This window comes from Emydura macquarii, unplaced genomic scaffold, assembly GCF_026122565.2.
Source record: "Emydura macquarii macquarii isolate MOO-44397 ecotype Brisbane River unplaced genomic scaffold, CSIRO-AGI_Emac_v2 contig_1692, whole genome shotgun sequence".
NCBI classification, from domain to species: Eukaryota; Metazoa; Chordata; order Testudines; family Chelidae; genus Emydura; species Emydura macquarii.
The window spans coordinates 1,758,025-1,774,480 of NW_027131829.1; the positions used below are offsets into that span (position 1 = coordinate 1,758,025).

General features: G+C 48.2%; 1 protein-coding gene across 2 annotated transcripts in view; it reads right to left on the reverse strand.

The window, feature by feature from the left end:
* Positions 1 to 6,139: 6,139 nt before the first annotated feature.
* Positions 6,140 to 16,456, reverse strand: part of MAP3K14 (mitogen-activated protein kinase kinase kinase 14) — a 32,833-nt gene continuing 22,516 nt past the window's right edge. For both annotated transcript variants that reach the window (XM_067556261.1, XM_067556262.1), the window contains 10 exons: positions 14,738 to 14,867; positions 13,872 to 14,003; positions 13,321 to 13,425; positions 12,970 to 13,133; positions 12,397 to 12,547; positions 11,339 to 11,689; positions 9,938 to 10,044; positions 9,434 to 9,578; positions 8,354 to 8,454; positions 6,140 to 7,510 (listed from right to left, as the gene is read on the reverse strand). In XM_067556261.1, coding sequence (XP_067412362.1) covers positions 7,346 to 7,510; positions 8,354 to 8,454; positions 9,434 to 9,578; positions 9,938 to 10,044; positions 11,339 to 11,689; positions 12,397 to 12,547; positions 12,970 to 13,133; positions 13,321 to 13,425; positions 13,872 to 14,003; positions 14,738 to 14,867 — 1,551 coding nt within the window. In that variant the 3' untranslated portion in view covers positions 6,140 to 7,345. The remainder of the gene's footprint in view (positions 7,511 to 8,353; positions 8,455 to 9,433; positions 9,579 to 9,937; positions 10,045 to 11,338; positions 11,690 to 12,396; positions 12,548 to 12,969; positions 13,134 to 13,320; positions 13,426 to 13,871; positions 14,004 to 14,737; positions 14,868 to 16,456) is intronic.

The window sequence follows — 16,456 nt, forward strand, 5'->3', positions numbered from 1 at the left end:
GCACTTGTGGACCCAACCGGGGGGAGAGACGGGGGCGCACGATAATATCTTCTAGTGGCCCAGCCTGGGTTGGTGGGAGAGACAAGCTTTTGACCTCACAGCAAAGAGCGCTGTGTCAGCTTGAACACATCCCCAACAGAAAATACGCCCTCACCCCCCTTCTCTCCAGTGCACGGCGCAGCAGCGGGGAGCAGCGCCACTGCCCAGCAGGGAGCCGGAGTAAAAGGGTGGCTGGGACAGCGCAGCAGGGGCATCCCCCACTCGGTGCTGGGGGCACCCTCAGCTGAGCAATACGTAGGAGCCACTTTCCAATTCCCGCAGGTAGCCAGGGGAGCTGCTGGCATGTTGTTATTGAGGAGCAGTTTGAGAACCCAGCAGCCCCACGTCCGTTGAGGGCCTCATTGTGCAGGGCCCATCCGTGCCCCAAACGCAAGGAGCAGCGACAGAGGCTCAGAGCAGGACCATGCCATACCTACGGGCACCCAGCAGCAGAGCCAGGCCCCTGGCTGCCCAGTCCCGTGCCCTGATGGCACAGTCTGGTCATAAGTGTCCCAAACAATAGGGGCCTCACCCGAGAGCCGCTCCTCTCCTGACCCTTGGTGCTTGGTGCCCTTCTCTTCATTTCAGCCAGGTGGCAAACAATTTCACATCTCCGGGGTGATTATAACCTTCCACTGTACAGCTCTGATCCACCCCCACTGTCCCGGCAGCCACACCAGAGCACGGCTGCTGCCAGATCCCTGCAGCAGAAGCCGGGGTACCAGACTCCCACTGTGGGGCTTTGCTCCCATCCACGGTCTGTACTCCCCAAGCCGGTTCACGTAGCCTGTGCAGTCTAACATTGGGCATGCAGCAAAACCTGGCCCTAGCTCGCGTCCCTAGCACTGAGTCCAAGGCAAAAGTCCAGCATTATGTAACAGGCGGTTGCTCTTCCACAGTGTTTGCTTTGATGCATCAAAAATGAACAGAAATCCACCTTTGAACAGGGCTACATACAGCTAAAGGACTCAGCCCTTGCCAGGCAGCTTGTCCCTGCCTTACTCAGGCTTCTAGCTTTAAGGTGGAGCTTGGGAAGCTCATGGCGTTGCCTCCGATAGCCACCTACGCTCCTGTGTCCCACTTTCTCCTGGTGCAGCAGATCCCTTCCCCCAAATCCACAGAAAGAACATATGCCCCAGATGGGGCTGGGAGCAAAGGGACATGCTTGCCACGTGTACGTCAAACACTGAAGCCTGAATTTGTATCCTGACGGGGAGAGAAAGGCACTCAGTTTACTGTTCCAAGTAACAGCATACCACTGTGGGGACTCACTGCAATTATAAGAGGAAGATGTGGAACCTCTTTCTGCTGCACGAGTACTTGGTTTCAGCTGACGTTGGCGGCCTAGGCACTGTCTGCGCTATGCCAACCCCTCATACGTGGGCCAGTCACTACAGTTAAATTTCACCACCGAGCCAGCCCCATGTCAGCTATGTCCTAATGGCAAATTAGATCATCAGAGGGCAGGGCCAGGTGGCTGCTTGACTGATACTTCGATCCTCCACCAGCCTAGTCACCTAGCAGGAGTTATCATAAAAAGGATGTTTTAAAAACCCTACATCTTAGTCTTAAACCAAGGGTATCTGCGTTGTAGAGAAGCTGCAAGGGAAGTGAAAAGCAACATCCAGGGAACAACTGAGCCGTTGGCTAGCTACATGGGATGGCCACCCTTTTGGTTTCAGGTACAATCTCTGTGCCTTGGGCTGTGTCACTAGGTGCCTCTACAGTTAGACGTAAATACCAGCAGCGCCAGACCGTGCCAGTGCTCACGCACGTTTAGGATTCTCATAGAGCAGGGTACCTTTCTTCCAGGCTATTTGGCTCTTACTAGAAAAGAGGCAACGATGTTATGGGAGAACGCATGTGTTCATCAGTGAAACCAATCAAGACAAGCTGTACAGCAGAGCACGCTCCAAGGCCAGGCACAGATACTAGCAAATAGCCACATCAGGCTATGCTCTGCTGGGCTGAACGAGGAACCAGGAACACGACACGCTCAGTGAGCAGTCAACAGGGGAACCACTGGACTGAGCTAGTGCTCCACTGACTGAGCAAAGCAAGATTTCAAACCCAAGCCAGATTGTTCAGGGACTAGTGGATGCCGATGGGAAGTGGTCTCAAACTCAGATGCTCAGTTTGGTAGTAGCTTTTTACATTAAAGCAACGCATTGTCTCTCTGCTCAGAGATAGATAAAAATAGTTACTTGCCTCTCCGGTAACTGGGCTTGAGGTGTGTTGGGCATGGATAGACTCCATGGGAGGTGTCCATGCACCCCATGTGTACAAGAGGATTGGGTGCTCCATGGCCGGAGTCTACGTACGCTCCCTAGGACTGGCCAAGTAGATTACGAGCCAAGTTTTCTAGGCCTGGAAGTTGTTTTCCGGGCAACCTTGTGGCAGTTAATTATGCCCCCACATAATTAAAATTGCCTGTGTAGCAGTTTCACTTTCTGCCTGCTGTTGGCACCTCCAGTAGCCAGAGTTAGACAATACTAAGCACTTCTCCCTAACTGATCATGTGACAAACTGGCAGTGAAGTTCCTCTCAGCTGTGACTTGACTTATCCCCAGAGCCCCCGTCTGCATTGTAATGAGGGGGTGTGACGGCACTGTACCACTTCTGCACCCATTGAGCTTGATGTAGCATATTCAGTGGTGCTGACACACCTTCATCACCAAAGGGTATGTTTACACTGCAAGCAGGAAGAGGGATTGGAGCATGTTCAGACATACCCGGGTCAGCTTTGATCCAGCCAGAGTAACAATAGCGCTGAGTTCCTGGCAATGGGTTAGCCCCACCTCCTGAGGATCCTGCATTACTCAAGCAGCAGCTTCATCACTCATATTACTCAAGCTACTAGCTTAAAGCTAACTGGATACATCCGTACAGGCTGCACTCACCCACTCGGATTACAGTGCAGACATACACTGATGGGCAAGTGGGCATTCCACAGCAGCTTGAGTTGAGTTATTCTTGAGAACACAGTTGTGGGGAGGAAAAAATCTCTTTAATTGGAGCTCCTGCCAACCCTTCCTGCTCCTGCCACATTCACTCCCTGGGCAGTATCACAGATTGAGGTAATGTTCAAAGAACCCAGAGGCAGCTCAGTGCTATCCCTATATGTCTTAAAAAGCCTCATACTCTGTGATAGTTGGAGGCTTTGCGTTGGTGCTCTGTGCCTGGTGATGCGCTGCAGTCTAGAGCCTGGCACCTGGTCAGGGTGGAGGTGCTGAATGATGCAGATTCTTAACCCTAGCAATGCTGCTGTAGTGACACAGTGAGCAGTCCGGTACTGGCTCACCTCTCCCATCCGCTGCCAGTGTAGGACTGTCCCAACAACGTTTGCTAGGGTCTTGTCCAGTCTACTTTCACACATAGGGCTTTCCCCCGTCCCAATTCCACAGCTAAACTCCACGTCCCTGCCAGTGCATTTTTCAAGGTATCCAGCCTAGGTTTCTCCTCCTCCTTCTCTTCATATGTCAGTCACCTCCAGGTCCCTCTCAGTAGACACCTCCAAGGTGCATTCACCAAGGCGCACTAGAGGAATGCTTGACTAACATGGAATCTAGGCTATGGCTGTAGCTGTAGCAGAGAAGAACCAACAGGTGCTAGTGACTTTGTCTGCTCTAGTTTTAAGCTTAGGCCTGATGAAGTAGGGGGTTTGCAGATACAGGCCCACTTCCCCCCTCCCAAGAGCTTCCCTTATCGGTGCTGTCTGGCACATACCTGGCTTAGCTGGCCCGTGGTGGGATGAGAGGGGTTGGACCTGTTTGAAAGCTGTAAGCAAACCAGGCTCAGGAGCCCCTGGCACTGCAGTAACAGAGCTAAAGGAACCTGACAAATACAGTTAGACAATCCCCCAACATTCATTCAGAGACAGAAGCACAGACAATGCTGCTGGAACAACGAGCTTTATTCTTTCCATGGACAGGTCAGCATGATTTTGAAATTAAAGTGTCATCCATGTACAACTGTTCAACCCTATGGAAAAAAGAGGGCAGCTGCCACCTATCACAGTAGGGTTTGGGGGAGATGGGCGCGAACAGCTTCTTGTTATTGCTTTGTCTTCAGTGGCAGAGTTTTAGAAGGGAGCGGTGTTTGCCATCTCTTGCTTCTCCTTCATCCTCTGCTCCCTAAGCTGTGGTTCTTCACTGGACAGGGACCATGTAATAGCAAGCAGCATCTTCTTACTCAGCCCACTGCCTGCATGTTCAGTCAGATCTGCTGATTCCAGCGACAAAAGCTTTCACCCACATTGCACTCCTATTAGCACTGCAGAGGCACCTGGCTGCGGGGGGAGGGACCTGGAATCTGGCTCAAGTGGCAACAGAAGAGTTAATCAAGTTGCAACAGCAGATTTTCATTGGCAACAGGAATCAAACAGAACCCAGCAGAGTCTGAGCTGGAAAGCCACCTCTTAGCTGCGAGATAAGTTTAATCTGGAATCATTGAGACAAACATGCTACCAACAGGCACCTTATGGCAAGTTAAGGACACTAAGAAAAGGTGTGTGGTTTGTGGTACCCGTTAATAAAAGTCAGTTCTGTCCTTGTCAGCTGGAAATAGCTGATCTGACAAACTGGCACTTATCACATGGAAGTTGGTTCAGACTGATAGGAGGCTACAATGAACAATATCGGATTTAAGGTGGATGAGATACACGAGGTGGAGTTACTAGCTAATGCTGGTGTGCCAAAGTGCAGGAGGACATACGCCTCCTGCCTACCTGGATTCACAAGGATTTACATTTTACTCATCATTCAGATAAGTTCCCTGCAAACAAAGGGCATTTAATGCTATAAGTAAAATGTAGAGCTCAGTAGCTCTCCAAACATTAGGGCTGCTGCATTTTGCTCTAGTGTTTCGCAGAGTTTGACACCACCAGATTAAAAAGAAAGGCAGAAATTAGCAAGGAGAAATGGCAAAATTATGTAGTGATATCAGAATGAGACTAAATATGAGAGCAGAGGACAGGAGCTGTACACTCTCTGGGGTGGCTGGCAATAGTTATTTCACACCGACACATGCTGATAGCTGTTTATAATGCTTTGGTTTTCTTGATGGAGGACCGAGAAAATCCTGCTCGCGAGGAGAAAAGACAGAACCTGAGTCCCCGTGTCACTGAATCTGCTGCAGCGCACCAAGCCTTGGAGTTTGGAGTTCCTCAGCTCCGTGGAAAGAGGTTCCAACCCCGGCAATGCTAACTCAGCTGTTCTTTCCTCATAGGCAGCAGAACAGTTCCATGCACTTTATGGCTTCTGAAAATAGAAGTCATGCAGGCTCTCCATCAAAATTAAAAGTTTAATTCCCATGACACTTTTCTTAAGAGTAGAAGTTTAATGTAACTAAAGTCTCCCCTCTTTGTGGGAGTGCCATGTGTTATTTGCTAGTTAGTTATTGCTAGACTCCAGAGCTGGTTGCATTTCAGCTGCAATAGGTACATATGCTGTATAGTTTGTTAGGTATTTTGGGATGAAACGCGTGTAGAAATATCACCACACCACTGCTCAAGAATAACCTCTTTGCTTGTAGAGTTCCACTCTCATCTTGGAGTTCACGTTTTCAATAGCTTTAGTTTTCTGATTCAGGATTTTTGATTGTGTAATACAGCCAGAAACATTGACCACACAAGGGAGCATTGGAGATTAGAGGCTTAATAGACTTGAGTCTTCCAGTAAAGGCAGAGCAGAACTGTATTGCAGTCCAGTGTAACCTGCAACTTTCACTGTAATTTGCAATATGGGTCATTGGACAGAGCACTGGAGTGGAGTCAGGAAAACCGTGTTCTATTCACAGCTCTGCCATGGATTCAGAATGTGAGTTTGGGCAAGTCATTTCATTGCTCTTGCCTCATTTTTTTTCTGTAAAATGGGGATGATACTTGCTTCCTTATAGTAATCTTAGCCATGGATCCAACAGAGGACTTGCATAGTGCCCTTGACATGCTTCATAGAGTTTAAATCAAGCTGCTGTTCCTCCCACCAGTATTCTGTCCATCATATGGACAAACTGACACTCAAAGAGGTTATGTCAAGTCACAGTTTGTCAATGGCAAAGCTGTGAACAGAACCCAGGAATTCAACTCTCAAGCCTCCTGCTCTAGGCACTAGACCAGGGATGTCAAACTCGCTGATGGCGATGGGCCAAATTCACAGACCCTGTTCTTCAAAGGGGCCATGCAATGCCCGCCGCCGAAAAATTCGGCTCATCTTCCCCTTTTCGACGGCACGATTTCACGGTGGACCCCACTGCCGGACTGACTCCACTGCCGCTTTAAGGGGTTTCTAGCAGCAGTACCCACTGCCGAAAAAGGACGGACGGACGTCTTCCACTTTTCGGCGGCAGGGTTCTGCGGAGGAAGGTATTGCTCTCTTAAAGTGGCAATGCTCTCAACCCAGAAATCTCTTAAAGTGGCAATGCAGATAAACTTTCGGCCGCAGCCTGCTTGCTTAAACTGCCCGAACACGAGCCAGATCAAAAAGGTTCTGGCCCGCGGGCCGTATGTTTGACACCCCTGCACTAGACCATGTATTCCCTTCCTGGATATATGTATGGTTTACAGTAATGAAACAGTGGGATAATGCAAGGTCTCCGTGGGCCAAAAGAACTAAGGGGATTGCTGAAATCAGAGATGAAAGGAAATCCTTTCCTGGAGAGGGGCGCTAATCCTCTTCTGATTAGAAACTACAGTCTCATAAAACAGTGTGCCTGCTGGGAAGGGGAATGGGAAATACAATGATTTGATTATAAATCCTAAACCCAGCCAGTTACAGCTTCTGATTTTCCCCACTGCTCTAATCTTAAGGCAGTGATGCTATTCAAAAACTACAGAAACAGAACTTTTCCTCCACCAAGAAAGGAGTTAGCCACCTCCTCACACACCATACTGCTACACTCAAGATCCCTAGCTTCTCTCCTGGAGAGGTCCCCACCTACTGACTTCATGGAGGAGTTCTGAGCAATTGGTGGGTTCAACCCAATCCCCAGCACTCCTGGAAAGTGCTGATGCACAACAGTACGATCCCATTCCTCCATGCAGAAGTTCCTGACCACTGCATGCCATCTCAGCATTTACACAGCCCTCACTTTAGAGCACACCCTACAAGGACAGCACCTGCCTAGAGACTGGATCCAGACCAAAGAACAAGGAGTTGATGCACTAAAGCAGTGAGTAGCCGAACCCAATAATCCTAGTTCAGCAGGAAACTTCAATAGCTACATTTGATGCTTATCAGGTGAAGCTGGTTGTGGGCTTCTGCAATTCCATGCTTCAACACAAGGCAGTGATTCTCCAAAGCCAAGCGCCTTATGGTCTATTCTCCAGCTGACCATGCTTGACTCTCCAGGTCCAACCGAAACTGCAGTCAGGAGCAAGGGTGCACTGCAGCTCTATTCCAGAGTCAGGAACTTCCATGTCATAGCGCACAGGTTGACCTTCCTTTGTAACCAGGCTGAAAGCAGAGGCCAGTATCTGTGAACCAGAGCAAACAAAGCTGAGTGGCCCTTGGCAATTCAGTGTGTGACAGGAATACTCACTGAGCAGGCCCTCCTCTAGCTGGCTAACAGCACTCGGATCAAGGAAAAGTGCAAGGAGAACGGAAGCTCATGTCCGAACTTTCCCCTGGTGACCGAATATTTCAGAAGCCAAATACAGCTGGTATTTATCCTGCAGCTGGATTTCCTCCGTTTAGTGCCTACTGCGAACTCTTCATTAACTGGGATGGCTGGGTTATTCTGACTCCTAGGGCCTTTTCTCTTTAGCTGGACATCTTTGCTTTGTGATCCTTAAGTGAATGGCTTATCCCAACTGCGGGCACCGCCAATCGTACAAATACTTTACATTTCTACAGCCCCTTTATTCTAGGAAGATCAAAGCATTTTACGACCGAACCTCACAATCCTGTGACATTGGTATGCCTTCCTGCCTCTCTCACACCTTCTATTCTCCAGCTGAGGCAGCCCACAGTATTCCCACTGGAAACTGGTAACACCCCCTCCAAGCTAGCTATGGCCATTATAAACTGATGCACAGCCATTTTCTCTAGCATAGGAGAGACATGCAGTGAGTATCAGCAAGCACTAATCTAATTTCCCTAGAAAACCTACATCTCCAATCAGAGAGAAGCAGCCCCAGCAGTCTGAACAGCCATCTCCCAGCACTGTCTAAAATACTGCCAGGCAAGTCAAGAGGGGGTATTTAAGTGGACTAGTTTGTTAACTCCCAAGCCACCACTAGACTGCCCACCAGCAGAAGCCCAGCATGCCATGACCCAGCCGCCACCACCTGAATCACAGCACTCTGCTCGCTCCTCACCTGGCTGCTTATCCCAGTGGCAATGTCTCCCACCTTGGTCCTGTGGAACTCTCGGATATGAAGGTTTTCTCCACTTAGCAACTGGATCTGGACTTTCACTCCTGAAACATCAGAGAGTCATTAACTCCTGCTGCAGGCCTGGTGGAGTTGCAGTCTCTTGCTCCAACATACAAGTTGTTCTAGAGGAGATCAGCCAGCGTCCAACGCCCTGGTGTGAGCCTGAGGTACTGTTTTTTGCGGCTAAGTGTCTCATGTGCCTAGGTTCAAGAATCCAGGGGCACAGCAAACTTGTTTGAGGCACAGAGCTTTACCGGTTGAATTGATGCATTCAGCAATTTTCCTCTGGCTGCCTTACAAAAGCATATTTGCTTAGAAGCTAGTGGCCTGATCCTCAAGAGCCCGAGCACCCCATGAACTCACGAGGAGCTGTGGGCACAGCCTCTCTGATGCTCATGTGCTTTTACACCAGAGGAAATGTCACAGGCTCATACACAGGCTTGGCGAGACTCTCTCCCACTCCCAGGTACGGTTCCTTTGTATTGAGGGGGACAGAAAGCTTGGGAACAGTGGCATACTGACGGGGGGAGGCCCAGACCTCCAGGTGCTGGTCAGGCCCTCCACAACATGCAGGGGGCAGAAGGTTCTGAGTGGGACAGGTGGGCATCCCACAGTGAGTAAGTGGGGGGTGGGGGCAGCGGCAGCAGAGCCATGCCAGAACTGGGCTCCGCTGTTGCCATGAGCGCCAGAAAATCTCCATGATGCAGGAGGAGGAACATTGCATCTCCCTCTCCTCCCCCCACAGGTACAGGACCCCGCCCCCCCGGGGCAGCTGGGGGGTGGCGCCATCTGGTGGCAGCTGGGGCCCCTCCCCTGCCCTGCGTGGGGTGCGCGTGAGGCCAGGGGTGGGAGCCCAAATGTAAGCATTAGCCCCTGGGCACTGGAAATCCATGGTATGCCACTGCTTGGAAGAGACCTACTCCCACGCACTGTGGCAACTGAACCATCGCCCACCACCTCAAGATATGGGGGAGCTGCGTCCAACCCGTTTACACCAAGATGCGGAGACACAACTAGACTCACCATTGAAATAGCTGGGGGTGTCTGTGTGCCGACTGCGATACAGCAGGTTGTTCCAACTGAAGCTCTGCCCATCGGTCTGGCTGTTCCAGGAGTGAACCCCAGAGCTCATGGTGTCCCTCAGGCTCTGAGAGGCCTTCAAAGAGTTCTGAAAAAGTAGCCACCCCACAGCTCAATTGTCTGAGGCTGCAGTTGCCAGCACAGCACCCATAGGACTATTACCATTCAACCACAGTGCGAGCACACTGAAGAGCATTTCATGAGTGCCCATGCTGCAGTGTCCGAAGAATAGAGAATCACCTCCATGGGACTATGTTCTGTGGAGGTGATTCTCTGTTCTATGTCACCCACAGATCTACCCAGAGGTAACAGTAAAGGCAGCACATCCAACAGGGGCTATACGGCCATGTTTCCGATGCTGGTGCCTCCATACCTCCCATTTTACATCAGAAGGCAGAAGCCTCCCATAACCCACAACGCAGCTACTGCTGGGATCTGTTTATTCACCTTCTCACTGGCATCGGACACGAGGGGGCTGTCGATGCTGAGACACGAGAGCATTTGCTCCTGCTCCTCCAGAGAGTACGGCTGCGACAGGCTGTTCAAAAACAACTCTAAAAGCAAAAAGGGAGAGGAAACAGTGACATTTGCTACTGTTCTGCTCCCCTGCCTCCCCAGCCCCTTTCCCTTTCACCGTAACGAATGCTTTAACCCCTGATTGAAGGGTCCTAAAGAAGCGCAAAGCTCTTTACAAATACACATTTCCCTCAACTCCCCTGTGAGGCAAGTACTGTGGTGCCCACTGTAAAGGAGAGAAAGTGACACATTATTCGCCAAGCCAAGAGCCGGGAATGGCACTCTGGAGTCCCAACTCAGTACTCCGATCACAAGGGCACCTTGTTTGCCCTCCCTCCTCCCGCACCCCCCAGATCTACCTGCTTTGTTTCTGGTGAACACTTAGCCAAAGTGGAGTTTAAGACAGGCCCTAGACCCTGGAACCCCTGCTTTGAGAGTATTCAGAGCTCACAAGGTGGCAGAGGCTGGAGTAATGATCCAAGTACATGTCCTCTCAAAGGCTAATCCCCAATTTGTGGCCCCAAGCAATTCTCTTAACCAGAATTTCCTTCTCTACCGGAAGAGCAATACTGCAGTAATACAGCCCTACTGCACCCACCAAGAACTTGCCAGGAGTGTGTTATATTTAAGGACTTTAGATTACTGAAATATTGTTCCTGCAGCTTTCCAGCTCATTCATTACATGACAGAAGATGCTTATGTACATCAGGAGAGAGCACATCAATGTTATTCTAGGCAAAGGAAAGGACTAAAACTTGACCAATGCTCCTGCTGAACTTTCCCAGACACTGGGAATCAAGCTACTTGGCTGCAGGACACAGGAGATATACTTCCCACACTTACTTGCCTGAGAAGTTCACCAGTTTACCAGGCAGATCTTAGCTGAACTAGTCAGTTTTTCACAGCTCCCATCAATTATGCTTCATCCAGCATAACAAGGATGGGGCATGATGCAGCCAAAAGATCTCTGCAGGTTAGAGCTCACACATTTCTATCTGGAGCACATGCGCATTATCTAGTTTGTAGCGTCTAGGCTCTGCAGCTGAAAAGTGGCAAGGCACTACAGCCCTTCGTTAAGGAAGGGCAGAATAACCTAGAAGCACCAGTCACAGAATCCTGCAACAGGATGAATGGACTAGTGGTTGAGAGCCACTCATCTTGGATAATTTGGGCTGTGTAACAAACGAGTTTTCCCTTTTCTTGGAAAAGTGAACAGCAAAACCATCTCTGTGCATTGAAGAGAAGGGCCACGATGAAAGCCAGAAAACAGCAGCTACATCATCACATACCAAGCTGTGTTAACAGACAGCAGAGAGCCAGTTTCCATGTTACCTATTTCCAGCTGCTGCAGCTCCTGTTCGGAGATAGTCGTTGCCCGTTCTGAGCAGCTGCTGTTCTTGGTGGGGACAGGAGCCAGGCTGGAGAGGGAAGCTGGATCACAGATCCTAGGTAACTCCTTGCACAGATTCCAAGGGGTTACTTCAGTCTTCTCGGTCAGCTCCAGAGATGGTGGCTGCAGGCTTTGGTTTAGGCAAGGAACTTTTAATGCTGACCCAGGGCTAGTCACAGTCTCAGAAATTGGGCTGACTGTTGGCGACAGGGAGATGTGTGGATTGTTTTTTTCATCCAAAGACAAGCGTCTAGGTTCTCCGTATTCTCTCCAGGGGTTCTTCACATCTCCTACTATAAAACAAAAGCATATATAGGACTGCTAAACAGAGAGAGATGTAGCACATTTCTACTACGGGCAGCAACGTATCTTGCTGTGGAACACCCAAGGGCTTCAAAAGATGAAGCTAGAAGCTTTCCTGGCATATTACAAACTCTCCAGGGGATCGATGCTGAAGAAAATTTTAGATAGTCTCAAAGAAGAGACATTAGCATATGGATAGGTTTTATTTAGGGATGTGACAAACACATTATTTTCACATTTGCTAGATACCAAACACCAGCTGTTTGCCGTCGGACAGTGAGAGAGACATGGGGGTCTCGGGTTGCCTACCACAGCATTGGCTCATGCTAACATTAGCCTCACACAGAATACAACATCTGCTTCCAACAAAGAGAGATGCAAGAGCACATGCCAGGGCTTAAAATAGGAGAGTCGCTATCTGGACTGTGAACTCGTCCAAGCTCCTTTCCTGGTGATTGATATGAACAGGGTCATCTATAGACTCCCGTCCAACCACACGGCACATAAGTGTTTTGGGCATTCATGGGGAGCAGCAAGGCAACACATACGTTGCAGCACCAACCTGGATCATTTTGTACAGTACTTGCATCAGGGAACAGGCTTTGCATCACAAGAAGCACATTTCAGATGTGGCTGGTTCCTTACCAGCTGTAGTTAGGAACAGATGATCATGATCTTAGAAGCAGGACATTCTTACCCTGCTGAAGTGCTACGTCAGCCTTAATCTTCAACTCAGCCGCAGAAGCTCTTTTAAGTGGCTCCTTCTCTAGCCCCGCTTTAATGATCTCGGCAGTGGAAGGGTTACAGGAGGATGGGATTTCCCTCAAAGGAGGTGGCTCTTTGGCTATCTGTGTCACATAAAACAGCAAATAAAGAGGTTAAACTAAATGAACAAACATTCCATTCTGCTTCCAAGAGAGAGAGAGGTTCCCCTCATCTGGCCAAGTCCACCACTTAACGGTGTCTTTTGATGGCTTAAGAAGCGTGGAGTCGGGATCAGAGGCCTGAGTAGCAATTCGTTCGGCAAGTAGTTAAGAATGTGCACTTCAGTGACAAGGAAGGAGAAAATGGGAAGCAGCCAGTGTGCATGAACAAAACAGGGCCAAGAAGTACCATAAGTAAGCTGCTCCCAAATTAAGATCACCATCACCTGCTAGTCCCTTATATGCACCTTTCAGACCTCACCCCCGTAGCACACTCCACCTCACTGGTTATAAGGAGTTGGTTCATCAGTCTGGATTTCCTGCAGAGTTTACTGTTGGTCACTCACCTTTAAGCACAGAGGATGATTGTAATATCGGGTCCAAGGATGACAGCCATTGAGCATGTGCAGCATCATGCAGCAGCTGCTCCAGACATCCACCTTGGAGTCACAGCGTTTTCCCATTACCACCTCTGGAGCCATGTGTGTCTCCGTGCCAGGCATGTAGCACCCTAGGAACACAAGTCAAACTCAAAGATTGCTATAAGGCCTGCTGCAAATACACTAAGGAGTCACCAAAGCATGATCCAGGAGCCAAATGCAGCCCATGGGTGCCCAAAACTATCATACAGAGCTACAGCTTACAAGGCAACTCGGACCCAAAAGGGACATTACAGAAGCATGGCAAATGGATATTACCTGTCACCAAGCACTTTCCCAAGCCATCTGGATGAAGGCGAGCAGAGTGGCCAAAGTCACAGAGGAGAGCCCGGCTTCCGTCACTGGATAAGAGCACGTTATCCGCTGCCAGTGAAAAGGCTTAAAATCAATCTCCCATTCATTGAGGTCAGCCCTATGCAAAAGAAGCCAAAGCCAAGGAGCCAAAGTCCTTGTTGAAGCCCAACCAAGGACTCTTCTCGGGCTCACAAAAGCAAGCAAATAGCAGCAGCTAGCATAAGGCATAATGCCATGCACGAGTCTGCCAATTCTGATCTGCAGAGTCCCTCTATTCCAGTGCGGGGCCTCCCCAAGCAGAATCCCCATCATGCCAAACTGAGTGGTGGAGAGAAATAAGCAGAGTCTACTAATCACTGATGACTGAATCCAGCTCTGAGCCGGAGTGTACAGAGCTGAAAGGCTAGTGAACTAACCCACTGTGCCACCCAGCAGCCACCTGGAATTAGGAGGAGTCTATTCTGTTAGATGTTAAGAGGAAAAGGAGTAATAGGGTGCTTTACATTGGACCCTACCTTTGACATCTCCATGCAGAATGTGGTGAGTATGAAGATACTCCAGACCCTCTAGTGCTTGACCCAGATAACTGAGGGCTCTATCCTCTGGTAAGTAGCCACTCTGTTTAATCAGCTGGCCTAGCGAGCCACCTATAAGAAAATTCAGAGTGCACAGAGTTCAGTCTTGTATCTGTCCAGTATTCCTTCCCTTCTGCTATGATCCAGAGAAAGCTATAAGGTTACTGGGGTGACATTTGTCTCCCACGAATGGGAAAGTTCCTGTTTATTCCCCGAGTTCTTGCTGTCCAAGGTAACCGCCATTTTTCAAGTCCCTTACTTTGGTCTCACATAATTCAATGGCATCATAAGCAGCGAATTACCAGCTGACAGGACCAATCCCATCCAGTCCCTGCTGGTCATCAACTGATCCCAAAAGAGGCTGTGCTTTCTGTTGCCCTGGCTGAGGGAGGAGCTGTGTGCAAGGGAAGTATCAGGATCAACACAGACTCCATGCTCCACACCAGTTTATTACTTGAGACCATAGAGATTAATTTCACAACTACTTTGTTCTCAATAGCAAACACTGTAGAATCAAAACTGACGTCTTGCTTTATCAAAGGCCTGGAGGAATTCTGTTGGCTGTCTAGGTTTAGAAATACAAATCCTAAAGTGGAAGGATCACTTGAAAACAGATGTCCATTTCTATGCACCAGTGGTATTGATCCCACCTCCCACTCCTGGGGACATTAAGCCCAGGAAAAATCCAGAATACCACCAGAGGGTTAGAAACATTTAACACTGTGGCTATGGGTGGAAGAGGGCATCAATGCCCATTTCGTTTGATAGTCACAAGGGTGCTTCCATTGTACTTGCATCTTCCTCACCCTCCATTAGCTCCATGAAGATGGTAACCCAAGGACCTTCCTTCACGGCTCCGTACAAAGGGACAACTTTGGGACTTTTTACTCCAGCACACGTCGTCAACTCCTCTGCACGAAAGTGTTCGACTTGCACCTGGAGAACCAGAGAAGAAAAACCGCATAGTCAACATGTCTGTTCCCAATAGCTCATCCTTTGTAAATGCAGCTCTTCCATCCACACATGGAACAGCACCACTTTCAAAATTCTGGCCAAATGCATCATCTCCGTGCACTAGAACAGATTACTTTTCTGTTCTGCAGCAGAGAGCCAAATGGACTTTAGCAACAGAGTACAAGAGACAGTACTAGGCGTTTTGGGGCAGATACTTTAGAACAAGAAAGAAATGCCACTACCAAAATTCCTAGCTCTCAAAGCTGCACAGCAATTTAAAAGAAAGCTCAGGCTTCAGTGCCTTCTCCCCACAGTCTCCAGATTATGGCTGAGTGCATGGCATTTTGGAAGGAAAGTAAAATTCATCCTAATTGTGTCTTGTTTGAAAGGGACACCTGCAACTTCACACACACTTCTGTCTGAACATTTATCTAACCCACAACATTGCTCAAACTGAGATAATTTTCCTCTAATCTCACTTTTCAGTTTGGTCTGTACATCTGATAGCACATTGTGTAGTCAGTACCTCTGTTTATGCTCGTCTTTCATACAAAAGGAGGGGAAAAAATTTTAAATGCCAGGAAAATGTGACTGTAAAAGCCACAAAGGAGATAAAAACTAGAGGATGTGTAGCGTCTAGAATAACTTGTAAATAATTTTTTGAAACAGACTTGATTTCAAGTTCTCTTTAATATGCCCATTTACAGTAATCTGCTTTATTTATCACCTCTTTAGGCAGTAGCCATGCTACACAAGAAAAACTAGAGTAGAAAGTTGATTCACATCAGTTGGCCAAAAAAACCAAAATTAGACACTGCTGCAGATCAGAAGCAAACTATGACTCATTTGGACACTGGTAGGAAAGGATGCATCATGTTTCATTGTTGTCAGTGGTCCAGCCATAGCTAGCTTGACTGAATCTCAAGCATTTAAAAGCTAGCTGCTGAGATCAAATTTGATAAGTCATGAATAGGTAGCTCAAGTCCCGTAAAAGTAGAGGTGGCATTTATCTCAGGCAAATCAGGCATTGCACCTCATTTCCATATTAGTGGCTTTAAAGTATCATAACTTGGATTGTAACCAGCAAGTTAAGATTCATCTATTTTGACTATGAAGAAATACACTAAATCAGAAATCCATTCCTTCATCTACACAGCTGCCTTCTGAAGCCCTCTGATAATGTTACCCACAGTCTTCAAACACCTAAGTTCCATTTTCAAAAGTGACAGACGTTTCTGAAAATTTCCCCTTGTAGCAAACAGGACAATATTCCTATAGCAAAATTACCTGAGCCCATGTTTGCCAGGTGGATAATTAACCCAAAATGAAGAGATTTTGTATTTTATGACAATGGCATAACTTGCTCTTATAGTGGCCATAAGTCATTGTCTATATTTTAAGTGTACTAGGCATCATTGCAAATTTTGGTATTGTAACATTATCTGGTTCGTTTGAACTCTTTCTCCTGCACAGTTCACAAGTGAAATGTGAAGAGACCAGATGTTTTTTTCCCAACTTGGCTAATTATATTTTTGCTTGTTTATTATTTATTGCTTTTTGCAATAATTATA